This window comes from Lates calcarifer, unplaced genomic scaffold (assembly GCF_001640805.2).
Source record: "Lates calcarifer isolate ASB-BC8 unplaced genomic scaffold, TLL_Latcal_v3 _unitig_152_quiver_1675, whole genome shotgun sequence".
In the NCBI taxonomy this organism is placed as follows: domain Eukaryota; kingdom Metazoa; phylum Chordata; class Actinopteri; family Centropomidae; genus Lates; species Lates calcarifer.
This window is the reverse complement of record NW_026115586.1, coordinates 11,120-26,800: the sequence shown is the minus strand read 5'-3', so window position 1 is coordinate 26,800 and position 15,681 is coordinate 11,120. Positions and strand designations below refer to the sequence as shown.

The 15,681-nt window shown below is 38.8% G+C and overlaps 1 protein-coding gene across 1 annotated transcript; it reads left to right on the top strand.

Moving 5' to 3' along the window:
• Nucleotides 1–336: 336 nt before the first annotated feature.
• Nucleotides 337–15,227, top strand: LOC108889392 (carnitine O-palmitoyltransferase 1, liver isoform-like; the record flags this gene model as incomplete). The annotated part of the gene is given in 8 exon segments (XM_018685818.2): nucleotides 337–473; nucleotides 6,648–6,705; nucleotides 6,708–6,811; nucleotides 8,252–8,380; nucleotides 9,026–9,181; nucleotides 9,948–10,061; nucleotides 10,213–10,305; nucleotides 12,685–15,227. Coding segments are annotated over 8 exon segments (920 nt in total), but the record flags the coding sequence as incomplete, so codon positions are not given.
• Nucleotides 15,228–15,681: the final 454 nt, after the last annotated feature.

Here is a 15,681-nt window from a genome sequence, read left to right as displayed (position 1 = left end):
GACTGTGGAAGGATGGGGGTGACTTCTCGGTCACAGGCATGATGGTGCTGGATTTGAAGCATGTTGAGACAACAACCTGACTCGAGGTGTTGAAGATGTTTTGAGGACAGCTCTTCTGCACAGTCTTTAAACACGTAACCAGATATGTTGTCCAGGCTGTCAGCTGAGCCGAGGAGGCATTAATCATGAAAAGTGATTAAAATACTGAGTGGGAATGCCAAAGTTAGGGGAAAAAAAACTCTTCGCTGTCTTGATCTAAAAAAAATAAAAAAATAAATAAATAGAATGGAGTAATTTTGTGTGTGTATTTGTGTGTGTTGTGTATTATTGTATGAGCATGTCTCTCCCTTTTACAGTACACCTTGGCTACAGATGCTTTCCAGCTTGGCTACACAGAGGACGGCCACTGTAAAGGCGAGGTGGACCGCTCACTACCCCATCCTCAGAGGCTTCTCTGGGACATCCCATCAGAGGTACATACACCCTGTGAAAAGTATATGTATGTGTGTTTGTGTGTCTATTGAAATGCAGTGTGCTCACTCACTAACTATCCCTATATTTTCAACACTGAACACCATCAATGCAGTTGTGCAGATCATATCATACATTGTTATGAACATGCCTGAATGTTTTCACTCTGTCACTTGTACCTGGCTGGTACAAGCAGGCACAAGTCCTGCAACCATGCAGTGTTATTGCCGTTGTCTTGATCCACTTCAAAATGACCAACCAAAATGTTTGTTAATGTTTAGAGTTGTTCCCTGAATTGTTGCCTAATTAAGTAAATGCTATTCTGTGTGCTATGTAGCAGTAGTGATTGTTTTGGTATCAGAGGCTACACACTCTTTGTTCCTCCTCATGTCAAAGTGGCCATTGCATTGAATAACTCCCATCAGCCTCTCTGGGGTTTTTCCTAATTTCCCTGTCTGCTGTGCTCAAGTCTCAGCCTCTCTTCTGTGTCTCTGTACTTTCCATAACCAGTGATCACTCACAGAGGGTTACTTCAGGACACAGCACTCACTTCATCAGTCACATCACACACATATATATATTTGCGACGATATGTACTGTCACGTTTTTATCTGAATCGTGATGCATTGTGCCACGGTGCATCACACCCCGAGCAAACACAGGGTCAGCTGATATTTATATGTAAATGTTACCAGCCTCCTCTAGAATAATCTTGCAATAAAATAAAAAATAGACTGGGGCTCCTCATTTTTACTTTCATTTAAACCATTTCAAACTTAATTGAAATAAAAGCATTTCAGCTTAGGTTTAAAGTTTATCAGTCATCGTCATGATGCACATAAATTACTTTCACTTTTGGACTGACTCAGCCTTTGACATCCTGATGGTGCTAAAGTAAAAATAATTCTATTCTTCATGGACTTTTGCAAGCAGTGATAACAAATACAGGACACTGCTTCCATTGTTTCTGTAACTCTCAAGTGAGTAGGTGGTGCGTTTAGAACAGGTAAAAATGCCAGAAATTATGTAGAAAACAAAACCATCTCATACTTGGGCTGAATGATTGAGGGAGAATTCTTTCAAATCAATATTGTAAGTGATCTCCTCTGATACATTCCACCTCATTTATAAGACCAAGAACTCTATCCATACCAGAGTTATATCACAATCATTACAATCAAACCTTATATTACTTCTATAGTTATATTATAGTTCAGATGCTAGAGGAGGGCTAGCCTCCCTGCCAGCAAAGCCACTGTTGACAGATAGCGCCCTATACAACAAACTTTGTCTCTGCATTTAACATTAAACTGTTACTTTGTCAAGAAAATAACCTGAAGAGGAACTATACAGACTGGACTCTTTCAGATCCACAGACCTAACCAGGGTCTTCTACTCCTTATTTATCTTTCCCTACACCAGATCCCTGGCCATAAATTATGTCACATTGCAGTGGTATCCCAGACCAGAACAGTGGCAAATTTCTCCTTAGCTTTTAAACTATATGAAATAATTGTCTGACCATTTTATAAAGTAAACCATTTTATTGATCAAATGCTTACAAGTAATTCAGCGCAAAATCTGAATTTTTTACAATATTGCTAAACTAAGACGAGTTTATATCTTGTCTTGTACAATATCTTAATTGATCATGATGGAAGGCAAATATGCAATATGTGTGCAGTTATTCCAGATTAATAATTTAGAGTTTAGTAAGAGGCCATATTTCGCTCTAACTGAGACAAAGAAAGTGAGGACAATGAATCATGATTGGCAAATGGGTTTGAAATATTGATGCATTAATGCCTCATGTTGCAGAACCCCAACATAGCAGGACAGGAGGAAATTGGGCATTGTTGAGAAAAATAAAGTTAGCCAGCTTATCTCAGTCACATTCACTTAGCCAAAAGGGAAAGGTTATATAAGAAGAAAGGGAAGATCACAGTATGTGAAAGCATATGGGTTAGTAAACTGACAGGGAAATCGGAGCGAGGTGGAAAGAAATAATACATAAGAGTGGAGAAAATGCACTCTTATGTATTATTGCCCTGAAAACGCTACCCCCAAACAATTCATCAAATTTTCCCCTGTAACAGGATTATTTTATTGGCTAAACATTAATAAATGACCAAAGAGTTAGTCTTTCATTAGAGAGAGACTTAAAGTTAATTAGGGACATAAGAAAGCAACACCACTGTGAGGTGGTTTCCTGTCGCAAAAGTCCCATGGTTCTCACTTGTGATCAGTTCCAGTTTCAAAGAAAGGGCTCTGCTCAGGGGAAAAGTGGGGATTTTCCCCATGTCCTTTGTCTTAGCTGACAGACTGTCTGAGTAGGTGGTTGGTTTCGTATTTGAAAAAGCTCTTGGGAAAAAAAAAGAGATAAATATTTATGAACAGTGTTCACTACAGTTTGTATACTCCCTTGGTCATGTACTGCATGTAACTGTTTTAAACATATGTTCATCTCTGTGCATTTTTATATTTTACATCGGTAAAACTTTCCATCAGCCTCCACTGTATGTTGTTTTTATTTCTAATTAGCAAATGTTGGCATGCTGACATGCTAATCCAAGAAGATGTCCATGGTAAACATTATTCCTGCTAAACATCAGCATGTTAGCATTGTCAGTGAATGTTAGCATGCTGAGTTTAGCATTTAGCTAACTCACTTAGCTGCTAGCATGACTGTAAAGTCATACAGTCTTACTAAAATCACAGCTAGCTGACTTACTCCCAGTCTAAAAAACTGACGAGGGAGGTTCTGCTTTTGTATGTGAAAACAGAAAGAGCAAGTATGAAACGAAAGGAAGTGAAGTAAAACTGATTACTTTCTCTTTTGTTCTTCCCCCTTTCATATTTAATGACTGCTTTTCTCATCTGTCTCTGAATGTGTCTAACTGGGAAATGCATGTAAAGTCTACCTGAAACTATCAACAGGTATACCAGGCTACTTTATAGTCACTATGTGATTTTTGTGTGTGGGATGTAGAGGAAGTAATCACCAGTTTATAATTCAAGCAGATATTAGAAATTACTAATACTTCATAGTCACTATGAGTATACTCAACACCATGGCATAAGAAACCTAACAAGCAACACAACAATGCACAAGTATAAATGCTCACAATGGTGTAGGCCACTTGCATAGGCTACGGTCTGCATCGATCCTATGCAGAAATATAAACCAAGTTTAATGAGGAAGTCCAGAGCACAGTTTTCTCTCAGTTCTCACTGTCTGATTTAAAAAATTAGGTATGCATTTTCAGGAACAGGAGCACACCCTGTGTTTGTCAGGCTGTTGTGTCAGTTGTAACACAGCAGGTTAATTAATGAGTATGTGTTTAAGTCTCCTTCTAATGTCTGTGCAGGATATGTGAATTATGAGATATCAAAACCACATGAGTGTACCACAGAAGGTTCACTGAAAAGGGAGTGAACTTGGCTCAGTCACTTTATATCGGCTCATATTTCTCATAGCTGCTGTGTTGCTGTAATTACACTGTGTATTTTAGTAAGTTAAATATTTAACCACAGATATACACACAAAAGCAGACTCAGCAGCTCATTTCAGGGTGTGTGCGGTAAACCTGTCCAATCCTGGAGAGCTGAATGAGTGGGTGCTTGCTGAAACTGTTTTTCCTGTTTCTTTTACTATTTCCTGTCTAGTCTTTTGATTGCAGAATATCCTTTGATCTGTCCAACAAACAAGCATGTTAAAACCATTTTCAATTCAATTCAATTCAATTCAATTCAATTTTATTTATATAGTGCCATATCACAACAACAGTCATCTCAAGGCACTTTTCATATAGAGCAGGTCTAGACCGTACTCTTTAAAATAGGTATTTACAGAGAGAGACCCAACAAATCCCACCATGAGCAAGCACTAGGCAACAGTGGCAAAGAAAAACGTCCTTTTAAGAGGCAGAAACCTCGAGCAGAACTGGACTCAGGGTGGGCGGCCATCTGCCTCGACCGGTTGGGTTAAGAAGGAGAGAGAGGGGGAGAGGGGGGGAGAGGGGTAGAGAATAGCGAAAGAAGAACATAGCATAACACAGGTTCCATATCAGATGTAAGATGAGGCCAGTAATACAGCAGTAGTAATGATAGTAGTGATAATTAAAGTATTAACTACTAACACAGCAATACAACTAATAGCAGTGTAAGTAATTTCTAATTCTAGCAGCAGGTGTTGAGTGGAGTTGTAGGAGCAGCAGGAGACTTGTCATCATCCATCAGACTCTACAGCTCCAGAGGCAGAAATACCTGCAGAAAGAGACAGAGGAGGAGAGCGAGACGGGAAAGCACAATACTACAGGAAAGGGGACATATTGAGTTAGTAACATGTAACATGGGATATGAATCCATATTGAGTGGAGAGAGGGAGGGAGAGTATATTTTGTATATTTAAGTTCAATGCTTCTTTCTGAATGTAGTGGTCAAACTAAACAATACTGTAGAGGAGGCAAAATATTATTCTCTGTATTATTCTCTGTGTATGTGTGTGACATGATTTTGTCGGCCAGTTTTTTTTTTAATACTAGAAGTTGGGGTGGAGCTACCTGACATCAGACCAGGATCATGCTGATGCATCTGATGCCTCTTCACAATCTCTCAAATAACCAGTCAGATTTTTTAAGTTTCTGACAAATTCAGAACCAGATGAAAAAAGTATGGGAAATAAGTGATTTAACTATTTGAGAGGGCCTCGTTTTTGTAGAATTCCCGCCCTTTGAAGTGTAGGTGGCAGAGGGTACTAAAAAGCAAAGTAGATACTTAAATTAAAGGAGGAACAAAGCATGAATTAACCTTTTATTTTAGAAAACGCTTAGAGATACTAGACAAAGATTGAGTTTAACTTTGTAATATTTAGGAAGCACTGAATGCACTGATTTTTTTAACTAAGAAATTAATAGGCAAGACATGCTAACAGCCCTGTGAAGGTGCACTTGAGCACAGTGGTGCTTTGAGCTAAATGCTAAAATCAGCATGCTAACATGTTCAAAATGGCAGTACTGACTTGCTGATGTTATGATGTTAAATAGGTAATAATTATAATATTTTTCTATATTTACCATCTTAGGTCACTGCATTGCAGAGCTGGTGTCCGGCAAGCAAAACAAAAGAACTTATAATACAAACAAAACCAAGGAGGACCAGTAACATCCTCCCTGTCATGCTAAATAACCAGCCTGTAGAAGAGGTGTAACATTTGAAGTACCAATCATCAATCAGACATTAACTTTTAATATGAACTCAGAGAGCATTTTTAAGAGAGCTAATCAACATTTTTTTTTTTTTTTTTTTTTTATTAGGAAGTTGAGGAGCTTTGGTGTTAGCCAACACTTGAAATGGCATACAGGAACCTGGTTGAAAGCACCTTATCATTTAACATAACAGCTTAGTATGGCAACCTGAATACAAAGAGCAAAAACTTTTATTGTGTTCGATGAGAAGCAAAAGACAAATTTCCAATTTAATCTAATCTAATTTTAGCTTTGGATGCTATCATGTGCTAATCAGCAGTAAAAACAAAGTGCACACACTGATTGAGCAACCACCCCCAGAGCCACAGCGCAAGCTTGGCTAAAAATGATTAACTGAAAAATGATTCTTGAACCAACAAACAAGAATTTAATGAATATTAAACTAAAATTTGACAGTGAAATTACTGTACACAGCTGCATCCATCCTGCACTGTTGTTGGAAGAGTGTGGTTTCATAGTACATTTGCTGTTGTATACACACAAATTGCCAAGGTGGATCGTATTTAGTTGAAAGGCCCAACGCTAATTTACCTCTGCTTTAACGTACAAAAATGTGTCTCAGAGGGGTCAATGTTGCAGTAACACTGACCTCTAAACAGCTCATTTTGAAGATTTGTGGATATTCTGAACTTTTTTAAGGACAGATGAACAGAAGACCTTTGCAGTTGCCCACTTTGATTAGGGCCATGTACTGCTCTTGTACATTTGTTGTTTCTTATCAAAAAGGCTGTCTTGTAATTGACTGTGACATGTGACATGTGGAACAGCTGTCTTTAAAAAAAAAAAAAAAAAAAAATTGCCCTTGGCCTTTAGAACAAAAGCTTTCATCTACTTTCAATGGAAGTCCAGTGGCCATCTTTGTTCCAGTTTTGAAGTCTCTATTTCTCTATTTACCTTTCTCTCTGTCAGGTTCAGGCTCAAGTACACAGTTCCCTGGCTGTTGCCCAGGCACTGGCAGATGATGTGGACTGCCATGTGTTCCCTTCAGCGAGTTTGGAAAAGGACGGATCAAGAAGCTTCGCATCAGCCCTGATGCATTCATACAGATTGGCTTACAGCTGGCATACTACAGGGTAAGACTCATAAAAAAAATATAACGGCACTAATGTATATTTTCTTGGTAGTTTTTCAGTCAAGCGTTAGTAAAGAGAGTTAGTTTGTTACGGTGCAGGTAACACAGGAGATGAGACCCAAAATGACCTTGGATTTAATTTGCACAGAGAAACACCAGTCTCAGTGAAAGTAAAACAACTTTTCATTGTCATTATTCATTATTGTCCCCCACTAATTTATTTGATTATTCCCTGTGGATCTGAAGTATAGATGGTTGATTGTGAGGTCAAATGTGCACATTCATCCAATCCTGACAGTGATGCTTTGTGGATGAATGTAGAAGGTATAGAACAGCAGTGGAGAAACTAGCATTAACATAATCTGACTTACTGACCCAGGGGAAATTAAGCTCTCACCACACTGACTGAATGATTTTTCACGCTGTTATAATATTACACTGTGAGAAAGACTCAAGATCTGTTTTGCACTCACTAACAGCTGTCACATATTACTTTCAACTTAGTGTATACAAGTTGTTTCCTCCTGTTGGATCACTTTTGTTTGATTACAATATAACAAGTTCTGGACTTTGAGACTGGACTGTGGACTGATTGGTTGAGTGAACTTAGATTTTATATGGTTGTAGTATTTATTGCCCAGTCTCAGGTCCACACAACACAGTAGCTGCCTTAGCTGACTGTTGAATCAAATGCCAAAATCCTTAAGATGCAGTTCTACTATTGGTTGCTATGAAAGTACAGATTTTATCTAAGTCAGTTGAAAAAACTCATCTGAAAACACAAAGCCACATTTGTCACAAGAAGCCATGCCTCAATTATTAATTACACATTTGTGATAATGAAGAAGGATGCTGGATATCCCGAAGCAAAGTATTCCTTTACTGTAAGGCTAAAGTGAGATGTGGAAATGCATGAAGGAAGACATTCATTATAGAAAAATGCAATAAAGCCTCCACTGTAACTGATCTAAGTATTCCATTATTTTCATCTAATATCCAGAATCCAAATGTCTTCTCAGAAACCAGACACACTCAGGTCATGTTTTCTAGTGTTTGTAGGGTAGATGAAAGTAACTGTACTGGCTGTTGAGATGTCAGTCCATGTTGTTGTTAGAATCTACTGAGTTACAAGCACACAATCTAACAGTTAAAGGGAATTAATTGTTGATTGAGATAACTATATCCATGTACAAGACAGTACCTTTTGGTCATAATCAGCTAGGATAATTGGATAGTTGACTTCCATGGCTCCTGAACCATGCCTTTTTAGTTTATATGTGAATCATCACAGCAGCTACCCTGGACTTTTGTGGTACTCTTCTTTTTTTTGTTGTTTTTACATTAGAGGCATGTCATTAAACCCCTTTTCCTGGACAGTCTGTCTGTTTGTGTTCCTGTTCACAAACAGCTGTTCCTCTCCACTCTCCCTCTCTTCCTCCAGGATCGTGGTGGTTTCTGTTTGACCTATGAGGCATCAATGACGCGTCTTTTCAGGGAGGGCAGGACAGAGACTGTGCGATCCTGCTCCAACGAAAGCTGTGCCTTTGTCAAAGCTCTAGAGGGTGGAGAGGTACTGATACATTTTTTAATTCTGCTCTCTTTTAAGTGTTTAAAATAAAAGCTCACACAAAGTATTAAACTCCTAATAGAATAGAATAGAATAGGCTTTATTGTCACTGTACAGTTAAGTACAACAAATTTGTGGGTGCTCCACGAGGACAAACAGATATTAGAAGAAAGGTATATACAATTAGAAATACAAAATGTACACGAAAAATACGGCGGTGTTGATGACCCTCTGCACAGCTTTCCTGTCCTCAGCCTGTGTACCACACACTCAGGCCGTATGTTAGTACACTCTCCACAGAGGAGTGATAGAAGGCCAGCAGCAGCTTCTTGTCCAGATTGTTTTTCCTGAGCACACGCAGGAAATGCAGCCACTGCTGAGCCTTCTTCACGAGGGCCTTGGTGTTGGGAGTCCTGGAGAGATCGGCCGAGATGTGGGTGCCCAGAAACCTGAAGGTGGTGACGGTTTCCAGGTTCTCCATTTATGAGGAGGGGGGTGTGGTCTTGTCGGGCGTACAGCAGGGAGCTCGGCATGCAGCCCTGAGGGGAGCCAGTGCTGAGTGTCTATTTTGTGGCGTATTTCTGTGATTTATAGGGGATTTTATTTCAGGGATTCAGTGAAAGTGTGATGTGTGATTTGGTTTGACAGGCAGAGGAACAATGCAGGTGTCTCTTCAAACTGGCTTCCGAGAGGCACCAGAACCTTTATCGAATGGCTATGACTGGAGCTGGAATTGACAGACACCTCTTCTGCCTGTATGTGGTGTCCAAATACCTGGGGGTGGAGTCACCATTTCTTAAAGAGGTAATATTTTGGTTGTGTTTGCTGTCAGTGTTGAATTGTAATTTTAGTCTTCTCTGATTTTCTGTACTGTACACAGAATTTTGTATATAACACCAGTTAAGTGAGGATTAACAGAAACAGCACCTGTTTTTTCTGCTTTGGTTTTCAGCCACATTGATTCATGGTCTCAATATGAACAGATTTTGGGCTCAATGTTGAGGCTGTACGTAGGTTCAGAGGTGCTTTTAGGTAAATGCTAATTTCAGCATGCTAACATACTCACAGTGACAATGCTAACATGTTTTTTAGCAGGTATGTTCATCACTGTAGTTTAGCATGTTAGCATGCTAAAATTTGCTACTTAGCCCAAAACACAAACTACATCTACTGAAGGTGATGGGAATGTTACAGTGTTTCCCCTACCATTGTCTTGGCAGGGCAGCCCTCCCCAAGAAAAGCAAAGAAAAAAAATGCCAAAATTAAAAGATCATTTAGGTTCACATTTCTCTCCCCACTCCATGTTTTATGTACGTCTCCACATTCGCTGAGGAGACAGGTAGACAACTCACCTTTAAGTGTAAGAGAAGCAATGACAAGTGTTGTAAGTCTCTGTACATCATAGATGGACAGATGTTGATCCCAAACGTCTGAAAGTCAGACCAAATTATCTGTAATTTTTACAAAAAGAGAGATGTTTGCAGTGTAATTATTTATACTGGCTGGGTTGTAAAAGTTGTCAGCAGGGCTTCACCCCTCTCTCTTTCTCTCTTTCCTGCTCACATTCCAGGTTTTGTCAGAGCCTTGGCGTCTCTCCACCAGTCAGACTCCAGTTCAGCAGATAGAGCTGTTTGACCTGAAGAACCATCCTGACTACATATCCCTGGGCGGAGGGTTTGGACCTGTGAGTAACATGTACTTTCCTCTAGCTGTAATAGCAAATATAGATGGCAAGAATAAACTGGGGTCAGGTTTTTCAACTGATTAGTACAGCCTTGATATTGTTTGACTTTGAGGCTTTAATACTAATCTCACAACCTCTGTGGTCACATTAGGTTGCTGATGATGGTTATGGAGTTTCGTACATCATTGTGGGTGAGGACATGATCAACTTCCATGTGTCATCCAAATACTCCTGCAGTGAGACTGTAAGTAAAACCTCTGTTACTTTCATCAGTGTCTAGAAAAGGTATTGATCATTAAACTAAAGCACATCTGGAATGGCATCACATTGAGATATTAATGAGGAATTATAATCTCACCAGAGGATGTGTAACAGCAATGGCAGAGAACTGCCATTTTGAATCGACAATGACTAATAAATTTGAATTATAAAGGGAGGAGTCCTCTGTAGAAAACTGTGACTAAAATTTTTTTATACTCCAGACGGCATGGTGGTGCAGTGATTAGCGCTGTCGCCTCACAGCAAGAAGGTTCCGGGTTTGAGCCCGGGGCTTTTCTGTGTGGAGTTTGCATGTTCTCTCTGTGCCTGTGTGGGTTCTCTCTGGGTTCTCCAGCTTCCTCCCACTGTCCAAAGACATGCAGGTTAATTGATGACTCTCAAATTGCCTGAAGGTGTGAATGTGAATGGCTGTTTGTCTATATACGTCAGCCCTGCGATGGACTGATGATCCGTACAGGGTGTACCCTGCCTTTCGCCCCCCCCGTGACCCTTAATGGATAAGCAATATAGATAATGGATGCATGGATGTTCAACTCCAGTATCACAGGGATTTTAGAAGACTGAAGGGGCTTCACTACAGTTTTTTAGCTATATTGATTCCAGCTGTAATGTATTAAGACTGACCTGACTTGTGTAGTGGTTCTAAAGAACTGTCTTTATCTCCTGTTTATTCAGACACAGAAACAAAAAGACCGTTTCAGAACAGTCAGTTTCTTGCCTCTTACTCAATCCACCCTGGTATGTTTCCACTTAATTTACATGTTCTGCGCAAACATGCAGTGAAGCTTTGGACTTAATCTGTAACTCCAAACATTTTCACAGACCACCAAATGTAAACTTTCTATGATTATGTAGTTTACTTATGGTCTTCATGTGTAAGTAAGTATGTAGGTTTCTACTGAAAATGACTCATATTCTGGCTCTTATTTGTATGTGCAAGCCCAATAAGCTTTAGTTGTACAGTAGATCAACCAGACACTCTAAGTTAGGGGTCATCAACTGCATTTGTCCAAGGGCTAGAATTTTACATACAGACTTACAAGCAGACATTGTAGGGGTCGCACTTTCAAATAAAAAGATGACATTTATTTTGTATTACTGTTTAATATTTACTCTTACAAAACAAAGGTACATTTTCTGTTATTTATTTGTGTATGTCAGTACGAGCCAACACCCCCCAAAAAAACAGACATTAGACCTAACTGGAAAAAGTTCTCAGACCAGAAGTTCACTGAGGAGTGATCTTTAAAATCTTTAATTCCAGAAGCACATTCCTGGCAGGAAATATTAATCAGCTTATTACCTACTATTATTCCACTGCTTCATCTGCCACAGCACCACTGGTTGAAGCCTGGAAATATTTGAAATAAATTGATTAGATAACCAATCACACTGGTTGGAGTGTTTGGGTATGATGTTCTGCTACCTCTGGTCCAGACTCCAGACTGCACGTCCTCAGGACAGAGAGAGAGCTGGGTAACGATGGGCTGAGCGAATTGAGTGTTGTGAGCTCTCCAGTGAAATTGGATTTTCCCCTTTTTAAATGGTAAAAACAAAATTGAAAACAAAACTGTCAGAAGAAAACAAATGTTAGATAGGCTAAATACCAGAATGCATTCATTACTAATGTGTGGGTGGGATGGGAAGCTTTGGTGGGCAGGATGTGGCCCATGGGCTGCCAGTTATGATAATGACACTGTATCAACCCTGTCTATCAGTGTAAACATGAACAATGTAAAAAAAGAAAAATACCACTGTATCACTCTCTTTGGAAGGGCCTGCAGGATGATGCATTTAGCTTTATTATTCTGTCAAAATGCGAGTGAATTATTACACAATAACTGATATTGTTTTAGTTTTTTTAGTTCAGGGTTTTCGCAACAGCACTGTCTGGCTTTCCAAGTACAAAGCCGGTTTGCATGGCCTTCCATTCATCTGTAAACCACAAAGCACATGACAGCACAGCACAAACTGCATTGTGCTGTGCTTCGTTGTCTATTTTCAGTTCCCTTATTATATTCTTAGTTTTACTGTGGAATCCTGTGTTCATGAATGAAGCTAACACAGCTAAAGTCAGCAGCAATAAGCCAGCTTATTGCAGATATATCTCAGTAAGTAATGAGAAATTGCAGGACAGAAATACTAAAGTCAGTGTGATGATAGTCTGTTTTTTAAACTCTCAGATATCTGTCAGTGTGGTTGGGCTAAAACTTTATCCACTTCTCTTACTCTCTCCACATCCTGTTTTCTCTCCCTCCGTGGTTTTGATTCTCTACCCGCATTATTTTTCTCTATTCCTCCTTTTCCCACTCTTATTTCTCCTCTCTGACTTTCTTCGTTTCAGGACTCCCACAGGTTTGGAGCTCAGATAAGTAAAGCTCTTCAAGACATCATGACTGTCCTTACTTCTGACACCAAAACCTCCTCGTCCTCCAAAGGAACAACTCAGCCTCAGCCCAAGAAGCTCCTCTGAATACAGCTGAAAGCATTTCAGCATGTGGATATTCCCCTCAATAAATCTACACTGAGTGTAGAAATAATGAAGAAACCATGATGTACAACCTTAATGTCAAAGGCACAAAATTTAATGTGGCTGACTTAGGACAGAAAAGCATTTGTAGATCTGTCAATAATTAATTTAATGAATAAAAGTAAAGGGAGACTGCAGCCTAATTCAAGAGGCCATGTGCTCTTTGTTTATGTCACCATTATAAGACAAAACAGAAACATAGTTTATCTTAAAATGCTAGCATTAACATAGTGACAGGCTGCTTTTAGACAAAGAAAAAAGAAGTGCCCCCATTGTGAAGTGATGTTGTGCAACTCGCCCCACTGAGTTTACAATTGTATTATTATTATTATTCACTGCTAAAATTACCTAAAATAGCAATTACAAACATGAGGCTAGCCCTCCATGTAGTAAGAGGTGGCAACGTGAATGTCAATACAATTGTTATTACAGACATAAATTATATAAATCATAATATAAGTGACTCATTGGAAGAAGTGAAATGTGATTTTCAACGTGGGATTGGTAAAAGGGGAAATAAAAGGGATAAAAGCCTTCTGCCTCCTGAAGTAAGCACACTCACTGGGATAAAGAAACAGCAGTAAGAATACTATTTTAAAGGTCAAAGGCAATGATCAGGATTTAGGTTTATAAATGTAAAATAATGCCGTCCACCTCTGGACCACTGGTACTTTTTGCCAAGAGCAGACAAATATTTCTCCCCACATTGTCTGATACTCCCACAATGCCTCATTACTGTTTCAAAGCTATGGCATTTAAGGACTGTGTGTGCCTGAAGTATCCATTCGCTAAAACAGCTTCAATGCAATTTTTAAACCAATGCAATTCCTAAGGGAAACTTTGTAACATATATTGTTTAATTGTTTTCTCATGATGTGTATTATTAAGAATGTACTACAGTTGGTCAGATAGCTGTTCTAGGCTTTGTCAAGATACGTTATCATGTGCAGTGAAGTCATGGTGAAACAAATAGAGTGACGGAGCTAATGGTTCATTCACTGTAACGCAGGAAGCCAGTGTGTGTTATTCCTGTTTCCTACTCCTAAAACTAGCAGAATATTCTCATATCAATATCATTAGAAACTTCCAGTTTTGTTAGGGTGGTGTTAATCCTCCACTACATCTTTGCTCATGTTTTTTATCATCTCTTTTTAGAGAGACTGCTTGCTTAATATTTTGCTTAATGTTTTAACAACCACAGTGGCTTCTGTTTCTGTCTCAGGCTTCAGTGCCTCATTTCTTAAACCATTTAATGCCAGAGCGATCATTTGTTTTTCTAACTGCAAAAGAGTTGTAAAGACTGTTTCTACAGCTACACACTAACAACTTCTCTACCTCTGTCCATTCATTACTTTTTTTAAGAGTTTCTGTATATGCCTTGCATTATTTCTCACTTTGTTTTCCTTTTAATTCAATAGATCTATTTTACCTTAACAGTGAGTTTTGGTTTCAGGTAATAAAAAGAAATATTCATGTTCACAAGTATGTTTTGCAGAGTTGACAACTTATGTTATGATTAGATGGCCATGGATCCAATATGTCAATTACCCATGTCCTCTTCTGCCTTCCATATTTACTTAAGTAAATACTTTTGTAAACCTCTTCCAGGAAAACTACAGAGTCCCTTGGCCCCTTTCATCATTGCTTCTTATAATTATGGTACATTTAAAATGACTCTGATCTAGCAAGTTGGACAGGATGTCGTTAAAAGTCTCATTAAAGCCTCCTCTGTTGTTCACTTCATGCTCTAGTCTGCCTGAAAAACAAAAGCAGTGAAACCCTTCTCAGTCTACTTCACTGTTCCACACATATTATCACTTAATATGTGATGGATTCAGTGTCCTCTGGCTTTCAATGGTTTGGACAATGAGCTTCTCACAAAAAAAGCTAGAATTTCACAGCAGGGTTACAATGTACTTTTAGGATTAAAGGTTAATGTTAATATTAGCACTGTCTTTTCTTATTCTTTGATTTTTGGGATACATTTTTATCTTCTATTTCTGATACAACTAGTGTTTTTACTCTTAGTTATAGTGGTGATGCTTGAAAGGTTTTGATGAATTTTTGGGTATTGTAGTTTTAAATTATATGATATCCCATGTTTACTGACTTTACACTCCAAATGATCTCTTTTTTTTCAGTTTGTTTTCATTGTAAAACTTAAAATTGTGGAGTTTGTGAAGAAGGCCTTTTAGAGATGATGATGGCAAGTTATTTATCAAAAAAATGCTTACTGACCTTACAGTGAATCTGCATCAGTATATTCATTTATTGGTTACATTAACAGCTAAATACACATTTTCACCGCTTAAGTTGTCTCTTGTGGGAATCTGTGAAAAATAAAATGCAAGTGAGGACTTGTGTCACTTTTATTACTTGACATTTGAAACACACAAAGTCTTGCTCAGTCAGGACATTCCGCAGAGCTGGCTGCCAGACCAAACTGAGCCACTGGCCTTATGAAGAGGTGGTGAAGAACCTGGCTGAGCTCCAGAGAGGGGAGAAACCTCTAAGAATGGACTCTATAGTGGGACTCTGAGGTAAATACCATGGTCTGAAAGGTTCTGTTTTACAGAGGATTTGGTTTCAAGTTTTGTTCTGACACGTGTGTTCTACTAACATTTCTGTAGTATTTCACCAGACTGCTGCTGAAAGGTTTTTCAGAATAAAATGATGCCTTTACAGACTTTAACAAACATGTTTGTTGGACAAGCTGTGGGCATCTAGTATAAATTATTTTCATGGTTCTTGATCCACACATGGAAAGTAGAGGGGAGGCATAAATAGCAAATATTTCTCCAGCTAATGTCG